At 42.5% G+C, this 14,026-nt stretch overlaps 1 protein-coding gene across 3 annotated transcripts in view; it reads left to right on the top strand.

The window, feature by feature from the left end:
* The window catches only part of MGAT4A (alpha-1,3-mannosyl-glycoprotein 4-beta-N-acetylglucosaminyltransferase A), a 123,054-nt gene that overhangs the window by 63,841 nt on the left and 45,187 nt on the right, over window positions 1–14,026 (top strand). For all 3 annotated transcript variants that reach the window (XM_040993771.1, XM_040993772.1, XM_040993773.1), the window contains one exon: window positions 5,834–5,967. In XM_040993771.1, the coding sequence (XP_040849705.1) occupies window positions 5,834–5,967 (134 nt within the window). The remainder of the gene's footprint in view (window positions 1–5,833; window positions 5,968–14,026) is intronic.

The raw sequence follows: 14,026 nt of genomic DNA, 5'->3' as shown, positions 1-14,026 counted from the left end.
ATGTGCCAAGGGTTCTGCACAGGTGGTTTCGATAGGTCACAAGTGTGGTCGATCTCACTAATCCAAGGATGAGGAAATCCTTTCAGAGTCCATTGGCTGACACAGTCTACCTTAGATTCTCCATTCACAGATATTTGCTGTCAACACTTGACTGGGTAGTTAACCAATTTGTTCTGCCCTCCATTCTCTGCTTTGGTATCAGATGTCCTCTGCAGACTCCAGTGCACTGCCATATCCTCCATGTGCATCTGGATATGCCATCCACTGTTCTAAGCCAGAGAAGGCCCAGCTCTCACACAGTTCATTTGGGGGAATCTCCAAAGAAACCTCTCCTGAAATGATCCCAGGATCACTGACTCTTGTGTGTTTGCCAGTATGGGGTCTGGTTCAGTCCAGCACCCACATCAGCCTACGTACCCACTGGTTGTTGTAGTTGTAGACTCCAGCTCTGTCTCTTACATAAACCAGTGAGTGCTATGGCCCAGCCCAACCCTGCCCACCACATGCTTAGCCCTCACATAACCAGCAAGAACTGCAGCCTTGTAGGAATGACCCCCATAGCCACCACTAGGCCCAGGCCCAGCCCTATTTCCTGTACTTCACAGTATGTGCAGCAGATTGGTCCATTCTCTCCCACATCAGATTCAGTGACCTCACTAGCCAGCCCACACTCATGCCAGCGGATGCCACCACCTGTCTAGCCAAGCCCATCTCCAGCCCTGATTCTGATGCTTACCAGTGGGAGTTGCAGTCCATCAGAGAGGTGCCTACCATTTCCCTTCTGGTCTGACTTCAGTCCCGTATCTCGCATTCTCCAGTTGTTTCTGCAGTCTAGCTTGGCAAAGTTTGCTCCAGTCCCAGAACTTGCCAGCAGATGCTACAGCAAAGCCCAACTAGCTTGTCCTCACTCTGGCTTGCATGCACCAATGGGTATAGTCAGTTCAGCTTGGCTCTCCCCCTAACCCAATCACAGGCAGGGCAGCAGATGTTGTAGAAATTATTAGTCTAGTATGCTCCAGGTCCAAGTTCTCATGGTCACCAGTTGGAGCAGTGGCCCAGCAGGGGAGCACCCGCAGTCTACCTACGCAGCATGCATCCTCCCCCTCTGTTGGGTCCCATGTGTGTCCGTGGGAGCTGTGGTTCAGTCTGGCATGGCCTACCTCACCTTGGTATTTGCCTGTGGGTACTGTAGCTTGGCCTGGCCCGGCCAAGTATGCCCCCAATCCAAGCTCATGCTGGTGGGTGCTGAAGCCTACCTCAGCCCTGCCAATCCACAGTCCCAGCCCTAATGTGACTGGCTGTTGTTGCAGCCCAGCTAGGCCTGTCCTGTATCCTGTTCTGGTTCTCAGATCTGCAAATTGGTGTTATGAACTGGCCCAGCCTGGCTTGACCCCAGACCTGAGCCACACGTATGCTGATGGGTACTGTAACCTGGCATAGTCTGGGCTGCTTGCAGCCTTGGTTCTTGGCTCACTTTCAGGGGCTGTATCCTGACAAGGACTTCCCCAAGCTCCTGTATCAGGTCTTTTCCCAGTGGCACATGCACACCTGTGGGTCCTTGGTCCAGATTGACTTAGTACTCCTCCTGTCCTGGCAGGAACAGTGGCCCTGCCCAGCTGGTCCACACCCATTCTGGTTCTTACTGTTGGGTACTACAGCCCAGCCATGCCTGTTTCACGCCCAGAAATGGCTCTTGTGTGGTTTAGTGGGAGCTGAGACCTAGGCCAGCCCATTTTATACCCACCCTGACTCTCACAAGCACCAGTGGGTGCTGGAGTCTAGGCCAGTCTGATGCACCCCAGACCTAATCCACATCCATGCCAAGGAACACTATTGTCATGTCTAGCCAAGATCGCCAGCCCATTCTAGCTCTCACACTCAACAATGAGAACACAACCCAACCAGGCCTGTTCCCAGCCACAGATCTCATGTATGCCAGTAGTTACTCTGACCCAGGTTAGCATAGCCCATCCTCTGTCTTGGCCTTTGTTGTCAGATGTTGCAACCTGGCCCAACCTTCTCTTGCCCTCTCTATTCCTGTCCCTGGCTCATGCAAACCAGTAGGTGTGATAGTGTAGCCCTGTGTGACCCACACTCTAGCATGGCTGCCGCACATGCCAGTGGGCTAAGGTTGGCCCAGGCCTGCCTGGTCTGCCCCTTTTTAGAACTACACACTTTCTGACAGGTGGAGTAATGTTACATGGCCTTACCAACACTCAGGCCTAATCACATGCTCACCAGCAGGAGTTATGGCCCACCAGGGGTTTCCCACGCTCCCCCAACAGCCCTACTCCGAGACCCAGGTCACATAGGTGCTGGTGGGTGCTAGGCCCTTAGCTGGCATAGTCTGCCTCCTCTGTCCTGGCCTGTGTCTGAGCTAGTGGATATTGTGGCCCCGGCTGCCTCCACACTGTATTCTTGGGTCTGCTTGCTGGTGCTACAACTTCGACCAGTGCAGTTTGTTCTCTACTCAAATACCCATGAGGATAAGGGTTCCACTGTCATGCCTAGCTCAGCCCATCACTAACCCCAATACATAAGTAAACCATTGGAAAATGCAGTTCCACAGAGGTGGGCATACATATCCTCCACAGGATTTGCCCCAGACCTGGTTCTCTCATGTGCTGGTCAGTATCATGCCCCAACCTAACATTACCTATCCCCTGGTTCTGATTTTGACTGGCAGGTACTGTGACCTAGCCCTTTCAGGTAGAATTCCAGCCCTATATGGCTTTAGTGTACATTGGTGGTTGGTGGTGATCCACGCTAACTAGCCCAACTCAGATTTCCCGTGTGTGCTGGTGCATCTGTCTGGCACATAACGGTCCTCCAGCTTCCCCCCTCCAAATCACCTGGTCTCAGCCCCCCTTGCTAACCTGGAAGCACAGTGGTCTTGTCAATTAAAGTCCCTCGGAAGTCAATCTTCACCTGTAACATACTCCCTCAGCAATCCTCCCTCCCACACATTCCCTGTCCCTTTTCCTGATCAGTGCACAGTCCCTGTGCCTGGTAGTGCATGGTTTCCCAGCCCAGCCTTCCAAAACTCAATCTTCTGGTGTGGTGGTGTGCTAACCTATAGCTCTGCTCGTCCACTAGGGTCCAAAGCTCCTGGCATATGTGCTGGTGTAGGACCCTCCCTAAGCTCAGTCCATCAGCACACCAGGCCAGCATGCCAACAACCCAGGGACCCCCTACCCTGCCCGGGACCAAGCACGTGGGGAAATCCCCTAGCTTGCTGTCTGCCTGGATGTGAAGCCGCAGATCCCTGCATGTCCCCACTGGTGCCATCCCTCAGGTCCCTCACCCGACACAAATGGCTTTATTTAATATTTTTACAAAATATTTTTGTATCGATACGTAACACCAGAATATTAAGATTTTAAGATAGTAATTTTTGAAAACTTAATGGAGAATATAGTCAATTATATAACACAACATATGTGTTCCTCAAAAGTTATTTTGCTGTATGACTTGTGCAGTGGAGTGAGCAAAATGTGATTAGGATCACAACAGTCAAAAACAAGGGCTGACATGTAGCATAGCAGTTAATGTCACTGTCTGAGATGCTGGCATCCTTTGTCAGCACTAGTTTGACTTCTGGTTGCTCCACTTGTAGTCCCCTGCTGCTGACCTGGGCAAAGCAGTGGAAGCAACTCAAGTATCTGGGCCCTTGCCACCCATCTGGGAGGCCCTTTGAAGTTCCTGGCTTCTGCCCTCAGCCTGCCCCAGCCCTAGCTGTTACTGCCATCCAGAGAGTAAACCAGTAGATGGAAGACATAGTCCCTCTTCCCCTTCTCTTCCTGTAACTCTAACTTAAAAAAAAAGTCATAGTAAAAAATGTTAGCACTGTTTTACCTGTCACATGATTATGAAATGTGTAAATATTATAAATATGGTAGACCTGCTGTAGACCTGAGGTTAGCTTGTTAAAGTGGCTGTAGAAAGTTTGTCTCTAAGTTATAGTGAATTGGGATAGTGTTGGATGTCTGAATTCCTACTGGAGGTATAATCCCTAGCATGAATGGATGTGGCTGGTAATATGGAATGAACTGAGAAAGCTAGTAGGTGTTTGAGGTGTATATATTTTGTCTGTTTCTACATGGTTCTATTCAGCTTTCTGAAAATTGCAGGGTGCAATTTTCAGATGTTAACCTAGCAAGTGTTGTCTCAGAGAACAAATTGCATATCAATAAATGTCAAATTCACGTTTCCAAACTGTTCAAATGTGTTAATCGAGAGGGAACAAAATTGGAATTCAAAACAAGCGATGTAGGAGCCAGCATTGTGGCCTCATGGATAAGGTGACTGTCTGTAAAGCCAGCATCCCATGTGGGTACCAGTTCCTGTCCTTGTTGCTCCACTTCCAGGGCAGCTACCTGCCTGGTATTTGACCCTTGACTGCCCATGTGGGAGAGCTTGAAGAAGCACCTAGCTGCTGCTTTGGCCTTGCCTAACCCTTACCATTGCAGTCATCTGGGTAATAAACCAGCAGATGGATGATGTTGCTCTCTGTCTCTCAATGCCTTTGTGACTTTCAAACAAATAAATCATTAAAAAAGTGTAACTGATAGGTTAACTATAGTTTTAGACAATAATAAATGATTTTATGAAGTTTTTACATATTAGAGATTAAAACTGGGAAATTAATGTTAATACTATACTGTAAACTAACATTGGTGCCTATTCAGACTGTCTTTTTTCGTTATTTCTTTTTAATCTGTTCTAGGAACCAATTCAATATGTTACATTTCATTTAATTGTCATGTTTCCTTAATTTTTAACTATTTGGAACATTTCCTTGTTCTTTGTATTTCATGGCCTTTAAAGGGTATAGGCTAGTTATTTAGTTATTTTGTGGAATTTCCCCAAGTTTGAATTTGAGGTTTTTTTATACTTAGATTGAGGTTATATATTTTTAACAAGGAAATGACATAAGTGATCTTGTAGCCTTGCAAGTGCATAATATGCTTAAAGCTGCTATATGTTACACCAAATCTTTTATTTAAAATTTTTACTTATTAAAGAGAGATCTTGTGTGCTGTGTCACTACCCAAAGCCTGCAGTGGCTGGGATCTGAAGCTGGAAGCCAGGAACTGAATCTGCTTCTCCTAGTTGGAGGAGACCAACTACATGAGCCATCGTTACTGCCTTTCAGGGTCTGTGTCAGTAGGCAGCTGGAGTCAGGAAATGGAGTCAGCATCAGGACCCTGTGTTCTGTTCAGACATGGGACATGGGGCTCTTAACCACCATCTCAGTTGCTAAATTCCTGTAAGCTGCTAACACATATTTAGTGTTTGCAAGTTTTGGATGTATTGTAAAATTTGCTGCTTATACTTTATAGCCACTTGTTTTTCATTGTGAGGTTTAATGTCTTCAGTTTTATCAGTTCCTTTACTTTTGTTCTTACTCTTAAACCATGAGGAAAAGACATTAGTTTTCTGCTAATATGCCTAGGAAGATGGAGAGCCAGTGATGGCCCAAATACTCGGGTTCCTGTCTCCATGTGTGGAAACCTGCATGAAGTTCTCAGTTTCTGTCTTTGACCCAGCACAGCTTGTTCTGTTTCAGGCGTTTAAGGAATTAACCACTTGATAGAATTTGTCTCTGTTTTTTTTTCTCTCTCCCTTTGCTTTTCAAAAAAAAAAAAAAAATTTCACAGTGTTAATAGGTATTGCCTTTGAGCTTTTGATTATTTTGCTTTCTGGAGCTTAATATCTAGATATCTATATATTATCCTTCAGTACTCTCAGTTTGAATATAATGCTTTCATAATAATGTTTTCGTATATTTTTCTTTGTGAAATCTTCTAATTACTAAATTATTCTGTTGCAGTTTCAATAGTAATGGGAATTCCTACAGTGAAGAGAGAAGTTAAGTCTTACCTCATAGAAACTCTCCATTCCCTTATTGATAATCTGTATCCTGAAGAGAAGCAGGACTGTGTTATAGTAGTCTTCATTGGAGAGGTAATTATTTATTTTTACTCTATACATCTAAACAAATTATAATTGAATGCGCTTTTGTATGGGCTTTAAAGAAACTTAATAAGTAAAGATTGGGTAATATTTTCTGTGTTAGTTTAACTTGTTTGCCTTCACTTTTCTCCTGTGGGTTGAAACCAGGAGTAGTAGTGTTTGTGACAGCATGTAGGCCAAATGCCATGTTGTTGAATCATCTTACCTCTCTTCTGGTAATCAGTGAGAGAGCTTGATTATCCAGCCCCAAGGGTAACATAAGTGTTTATGGACTGACATATTAGGAAAAAATTATGCATGGATTCCAAATTTCTTTTGTTTTACACAAAACTAAACTTTCAAATTCCATTTCCCCACAGGCTTTTTGGAAGTACCATTGTCTTTGTTGTTATTACTGATTTTTTTTTTGGCCAATTTGATGTTTAAAAAATAATACTTTTTCTTTAATTTGGATTTCATTACAATGTGGATTTAGATGTTTTATTACCATTTGTATTTTTATAACCTGTATTCATGTTTCGTTGTAACTTGAATTTTAAGAAGTTTTCATATATATGTTAGGGAAATAACTCTGAAATACTTTGTCCAGTTTGTTACTTGTATTTACTTTGCTTATTTTACTTTGGCCTTTTGTAGAAGTTTCACATTTTAAGTAATTAAATTTATTCAATCATTTATTGAATACAGATAGAAATTAATTTAATCTTCTTAGGAACATGGCAGTGGCTATTAAGATATACTTAATAGCTATTAAGTATACACTGTGATTTAACATTCTATTTCAAAACACTGATCCCTTCGTTAGTTTGCAAGGGTGGGAATATATTCAAGCATACAGACATATTTGTATAGCTTCTGCATGTATATTGTAAAATATATAAGGAATACATAATTCAGTTGGGAGCTGAAAATGTGGGATACAAATGTCATGGCCAGAAGAATTAAAGACTTCCGTTAATTGCCATCAGCCAATTAAAAATTATCAATTACTTAATCTGATTTTACCTTGATTAGGAATTTTCTCAGCTGGTGGGCGTAGGCCCGTTTAACACTATTATCGAGTAAATATCCTGTGGCTGGGACTGTGATCCACTTTCAGGATGTTTTCTGATTAAGATTTGTCCTTGGAATAGTTACAGAGAGAGAGATGTAGACATAGACAAACATAAACATCTTCCATCTGCTGGTTCACTCCCCAAACGGCTGCAATGGCTGGTGCTGTGCCGGTCGGAAGCTGGGAACCAGGAGTTCTGTGCCTCGCACGTGAGCTCAGGAGCTCAAGGCTTTGGGCTACTTTCTTCTACTTTCCTCTGCTTTCTCAAGTCATTAACAAGGAGCTAAAGCAAAAGTGGATAGTGGGGACTAGAACCAACTCCCATATGAGATGTCTGTGTGATAGGTGGAGGATTGGCGTGCTATGCCATGCTGGCCCCTAGATTGAGATTTTTTAAAAAGATTTATTTGTTTTTATTGGAAAGGCAGATTTACAGAGAGAAAGACAGAAAGATCTTCTGCCTTCTGATTCACTCCCCAAGTGGCTGCAATGGCCAGAGCTAAACCAATCCAAGCCAGAAGCCAGAATTTGATTCCAAGTCTCCCACATGGTTCCAAGGTTTTGGGCTGTCCTCTACTGCTTTCCCAGACCACAGGCAGGGAACCAGATGGGAAGTGGAACAGCCGTAACACAAACTGGCCCATATGAAATGCTGGCCTGTGCAAAGTGAGGATTTTGCGCCAGAGCCACCATGTGCGGCCCTGGATTAGAATCTTAAGGGCTTCCTTGAACACCCATTTCTAGTTGTCTGCTTGACAATGTTATTTCAATGTTTTGTGGACAGCTCTTAGTCTCCATAGCTAAATTAATCTGGCTTTCCAAAACTACTACTTTTCTAGATTTCCCAACTGTTTATTAAATATTTTTCAATGTAGTATAATGGTACTTCAAAAAAAATTTATAGGGCCCGGCACAGTAGTCTAGCAGCTGAAGTCCTTCATGGTTTTTTTTTTTGTGTGTGTGTGTGTGCCCTTATATGTAGTATTTCTTATATAATTTAAAATTTTTAGTTTTTAGATTTATGTATTTGAAGGGCATGGATTTGGGGAGAGGGAGAGAGAGAATGAAGCTCTTCCCATCTGCTGTTTCACTCCCAAATGGCTACAACAACCAGGTCTGGCCAGGCTGAGATATAAGCCTGATCATATAAGAATATGAATTTCGGGACCAGCACGGTAGCCTAGCAGCTAACGTCCTCCCCTTGAACATGCCGGGATCCCATGTGGGCACTGGTTCTTATCCCAGCAGCCCTGCTTCCCATCCAGCTCCCTGCTTGTGGCCTGGGAAAGCAGTTGAGGCCGACCAAAAGGCTTGGGATCCTGCGCTGGCGTGGGAGACCTGGAGGAGGTTCCTGGCTTTAGATTGGCTCAGCTGCAGCAGTTGCAGACGCTTGGTGAGTGAATCATCAGAGGGAAGATCTTCCTTTCTCTCTCTCCTCTCTGAATATCTGACTTTCCAATAAAAACAAATATTTTTTAAAAATGAATTTCTTCTGACCACCATGTTAGCTGTAGGTGTTTATCTGTAATATTTTTATTATTAGGCTGTATTTTTAGTGTGTATTTTCTCTCTGAGCTGATCAATGGAGTTTTTCAAACATCTAATTCATAAAGTTTTTAGTTTTCTTGATTGGTTATTTCTTGAAAATTGTTGCATCTAGTTTTTAAAATTTTTTGAAATAATTTTTAAATTGCAAAAAGTTGATTAAAATGGTACAGAGTTCCCAAAAGTCTTCAGCCTGTGTTTTCAGATATTAACTTCTATAACCATAATTATCAGTACCAGGAAGTGAGCAGTTCACGTTTACACTTTATTTGGGTTTCTCTGAATAATGCTAATGGCATTTAGTGACCTTGACACTAGATTTTTTATAGAATGTCTCAGTTTGTGGTTACCTGCCCGCTGTTTACTCAGAATTGAAGTTGTAGATTTTTAGTTGGAATACCACAGAAGTTATGTGGAATTTTTCTCAGCACTCTGTATTAAAATTTACATGATGTAAGTGATGCTGATTTTCTCGTTACCTTTTCTTTTTTTTAAAGATGATGTTTACATAGTCAGGGTGGGAAGGATCTAGGGTTAGGGAGAAGCAGGTGTGATCGTTGTTCCAGGCTTTCTATTAGCTTCCATCATGTGATGACGGTGGTGTGGCCAGGTGTTTTTGAATAGCTAGTACGTTGCCAAGTTACTTAAGAGCCGACTTGCTGGAAGATTCTCAGAGATCATACAAATACCCTGGTGGTTCTCATCATTAAGTTTTTACCAATTAATTTAGCACAAATTGGAATTGGTGACTCTTCCCTGTGACAGTTATTGTTGTGTTTACCAGTGTCTCCAAAGCCAAAGAATTGGACTCCTTTGAAGAACTATCCTTTCCCTCCATTTTAATTATGTTGCTGGTAACTGCTGTTACTGTTAATTTGTTGCTGATAATTTTCTTCTTTTCTTTTATTGCTCAAAGTGTTCCATAATTAGCTGTTAGAGTCTTTTGGTGTGCCCCCATCATTTTTCCTTGCATTTGGGAGTGTGAAGTGTTCTAGGTTTATCTCAACCCTGGAAATAGCTGTTTCCCCAAAGAAATTGGTATCTTTAATTGAAGATGCCATTGGAAACCAAACCTGGTTGCTAGAGATGCTTGTTGCTCCTGAGGGATCATTGCTTCTGTCCCTGACTTTCAGTGCATGAATACATGTGCATGCATCTCTGTAAGTGTGTCCATCTCTTTGTATATATTAAAAGTCACTATTTTAGGGCCCAGCACGGTGGCGCAGTGGTTAAAGTCCTCACCTTGCACGCCCGGGATCCCATAGGGCACTGGTTCTAATCCCGGCAGCCCCGCTTCCCTTCCAGCTCCCTGCCTGTGGCCCGGGAGAGCAGTCGAGGATGGCCCAAAGCTTTGGGACCCTGTACCCGCGTGGGAGACCCAGAAGAGGCTCCTGGCTTCGGACTAGCATAGCATTGGCCTTTGTGCTCACTTGGGGGGTGAATCATCGGACGGAAGATCTTCCTCTCTGTCTCTCCTCTCTGTATATCTGCCTTTCCAATGAAAATAAAAAAATAAATCTTTTAAAAAAAAGTCACTAGTTTAAAGTGATACCTCTGATTCTAGTGCTGTAGGAATCATTCAGTCTTTCCCCAGCCCTTAATGTTTCAGCTTTCTTCTTCTAACAATGAGAGACCTGGCTTTCATGATTCACAATGTATCTGTTTGACTTTTTTAGTCCTAGGTAGTGTTTCAGTTGCTCACATCTATCCCCTAGAATAGTTTGTACTAGTAATTAGAGCATAATATTTATCTATGTTTATTTTGTCATTAGCCTTACAGTATCCAAAGTACTGTTTTGCAGTTTCTGTGTTAGTTCTTTTCCTTTCTGTCTCTGTTGATGTGGTTAAAATTAAGTTGATTATTGTTTTCTATTTTTAGTTCATCCTACTTCTTAGTTATCAAAGGGTGGGGGCAGTGGGGCTGAGTATGTGAACATTATCATGCTTCTAAAAGTAAACTACTTAAAAAGCTGTATTTACAAATGTTGTTTCCCCTTGATTTCTTCTGTCCATTTTTGGGGTTGGTTACCCAACATCTGTAATCATATTTCATCTTAGAGAGTGTGAGAACATTACCTGTACAATGTCTACTTTAAACTGACTTTGAAAAGTCTTGATAAGGCTTTTGTACCCTGGACTTACTTTTGATTTTTTTTCTCCAGAATTTCTTTGTCCTCACTTGTTTTAAAACCTTTCTTTCTCTGCTTTTTTTCCCTAATATTCAGTAATTTTGTTTGAAAGTCAGAGTTAGAGGGAGAGAAAGCAGTTGAGACATTTTTTATCCCCCTTTGGTTCACTGCTCAGATGGCCATAATGTCCAGGGCTGAGCCAGGATCTGTCTGAATCTTTTACATAGGTGGTAGGGGCCCAAACACTTGGACAGTCTTTTGCTACTTTACAGAGGCCATTAGTGGGAACTGGATCGAAAGTGGAGCAGCTGTTAATTTTTGCTGCCAGACCTTCCATGTGCTTCATGATCTCTACTGAAGCTGCCAGTGATTCTAAAAAGTTTAGAGATATGGCCACCTGTAAAGTAAGAACTGGAGTGAACTCCCTATTCAGTTCACTCAGGCCATCTTAATAACTACAGTGGGAATAGTTTTCTCATCATTTACCTAGGTAATTTCAAGTTAAAAAGTTTCAAGTTAAAAAGTTTTGTACCTTGAGTCTGTTGGCCTCTTCCCTTCATCTTTTCAGTCACATTTGCAGCTGTAAGATAAATAAGGCAGATGGTCAGTGAAGGGTCTGAAGGCGTAACTGAGCTTGGAAAGAAATTTAACTAGCCATAAAGAGATGCACTTGGCACTCAAAACAAGAACCCAGCTCCCAAATTATGTTGATTGTTAAGGCATATTTATCCAGCATAGGAGGAAAAAAAGAATCCCAAGCCCACATTCAAGCCAAAGTTTCCTCTTGGCTAAACCTTTCTATTTCATGAAACTATTAAAATGCAAAGTAGTTAGAGTCCTATGTATATATTATACATTCTGTTTTATATTTATATATACATGTATACAGAGGGATCTGGAACAGTTATATATACTTAAACCTGCAAGGGGGTAGGACAAGGTTTCTGTCCCGGATTTCTTTGCTGTCACAGACTGTGTATGGTGTAAGTGAGGTTGTCTAGTGTGCTTGACAAGTTGTGTTTGGATTTCTGTGGTCAGATGTGCCAAGCAGCCAAGTGCACAGTTGATGGAATCCAGAAGCATTGACAAACTGCCAGACACGCTCACCACGCCTTGAAAGGAGAGGGGATTCTTCTTTCATGAATGTGGCCACTTTGTTGAGTACTGGCCAGATATTTTGTAGAATGTCTTTGGAATGATCTAGTGTTTTCTCATGATGACATTTGTGCTGTGCATTTTGGGCAAGAATAACAGAAGTACTTTTGAAAGGATCTCACTGGCTGCTTTCTGAAAGGCAAAAGCAAAAGAATGCTTAGGAAATTTTTTTGTAATCCAGGTGATATTTGAATTAAGATAATTTTCATAGAGGTGGTTACAGGTAGTCAAATGATGGACATTTTTATTTTGATTGAGCTATTTGAGAGCCATTGCTGTAGCATCAGCATTCTGTCTGGTGGAAGGAAAGGCTGGTGACAGATGCATTGCAAATGAAGTGGTCTTTTTTTTTCTTTTGCCTAACCTTTTAGATTCCTCTGTCTTAACTCTTGCTGTCTTTCAACAACTCGTGGGTTTCATAAACAAGGCTAGTGTTGGTATTTGTGTGCGTATGTCTGCATCACATTTAAAGTATAAAGATCCATCACTTGATGGATCTTCTTTTTTGAGTCCTAGGCAAACAAAGTTTATTGCAAGCTGCCAGCCCCATTCTGGCACTTGCTTATCCTTGTAGGCTTTGATTTGTCGCTTGTACAAATTGTCTTCACTGAGTTCTCATTGGTTCCTTATTATGTAGACGTCATGTTTCCAAGCATAATGGAGTTCACAAGAACTGGGCTTATCTCCCTGATACAAGCAGCTAAAAAACAGGAGAAAATATATGCAAAAGCCACTCTGAAACATTGGATAGCACCTATACGTGTCATTTCCTGAGTAAGGCAGAAATTCAGTGAGCATTGTGGTTGCTACAGCTTTCTGCTGGGCAGTGCTCTCCAGCTCACCTCACAGAAGGGAGAATCTCAAACAGAGCATCTGGAAGTTTCAGAGTTAGAGAAGGTACAATCTCACACACACACACACACACACACACACACACACACACACACACACACACACACACACACACACACACACACACACACACACACACACACACACACACACACACACACACACACACACACACACACACACACCACACACACACACACACACACACACACACCCTTTGAGTCTTTTGATGTATCAGGCCACACATGCATAAGGCAAACTTCACAGGCTGGTAAAGAAATGAAGAAGCAGTTGCATGCTGATTGATTGCAGTGCTCACATAGGAGAAGATTATGATCAGCCACAACAGCAAGTCCTTGGTAACCATGATTTTTGTTTTGAAGTCTGTCACTCCTTTTAGATTTTGTGTATGTTTAGTGCATTTAGATGTCTGATATTAGGAACAAATATATTTACAATTCTTATATTCTCTTGACCCCTTTGTCATATAAATGCCTTCTTTATCTCTTTTTTGCAATTGAAAAAAAATGTATTTACTTGAAAGGCAGCATTACAACAGAGACCGACAGACAGAGTTCATCTCTCAGCTAGCAGCAATAGCTGGTGCTGGGCCAGGACAAAACAGGACCTAGAAACTCCATCTGGGTATGCTCTGTGGGTGGCATAGGCCCACAGGTTTGGGCCTTCCTCCACTGCCTTCTCAGGCACATTAGAGAGAACTGAATCAGAAGTGGAACAGCCAGGACTGGAACCCGTGCTTTTATGGGCCACTGGTGTCAAATGTTGCCACCCCTTTTTCTCCTTCTGCAACTCCAGTTTTGCAGTCTCTTGTGATCTCCTATGGTTTTCAGATATTTTTTATTTAAAAAGCATAACAACAACAACAGAACTATTTGAAAGGCAGGTTTATGAGGAGAGAGACAGAGGCTGATTTTCCATGTGCTGATTCACACTACTCCTTACATGGCCACAACTAGGGCTGAACCACGCTCAAGCCAGGACCTGGGACCTCCACTTGGGTCTCACATGTGAGGTCCAGGAGCCCAGACACTTGGGCCATCTTCTGCTTTCCTAGGCCATTAGTAGGGAACTTAACTGGAGGTGGGGAAACTCTTACTCTAATTGGCACCTGAATGCCACCATCTCAGGCACCAACTTAACCCACTGTGGCACAACGTCAGCCCCTCAGTTCTTTTTCCTTTTTGTTTCTCTGACTGGGTAATGTCAAATGCTTTTCGTTTATTCATTTATCTGAGTCTATGCTTTAAGCCTTCTAGTGCATTTTTCAATTCATTCATTTTTAAAAATTTTATTG

This window comes from Ochotona curzoniae, unplaced genomic scaffold (assembly GCF_017591425.1).
Source record: "Ochotona curzoniae isolate NIBS_2020 unplaced genomic scaffold, NIBS_Ocur_1.0 contig_883, whole genome shotgun sequence".
Lineage (NCBI taxonomy): Eukaryota > Metazoa > Chordata > Mammalia > Lagomorpha > Ochotonidae > Ochotona > Ochotona curzoniae.
The sequence above is the reverse complement of the archived record's forward strand: the minus strand, read 5'-3'. Positions and strand labels throughout refer to the sequence as shown.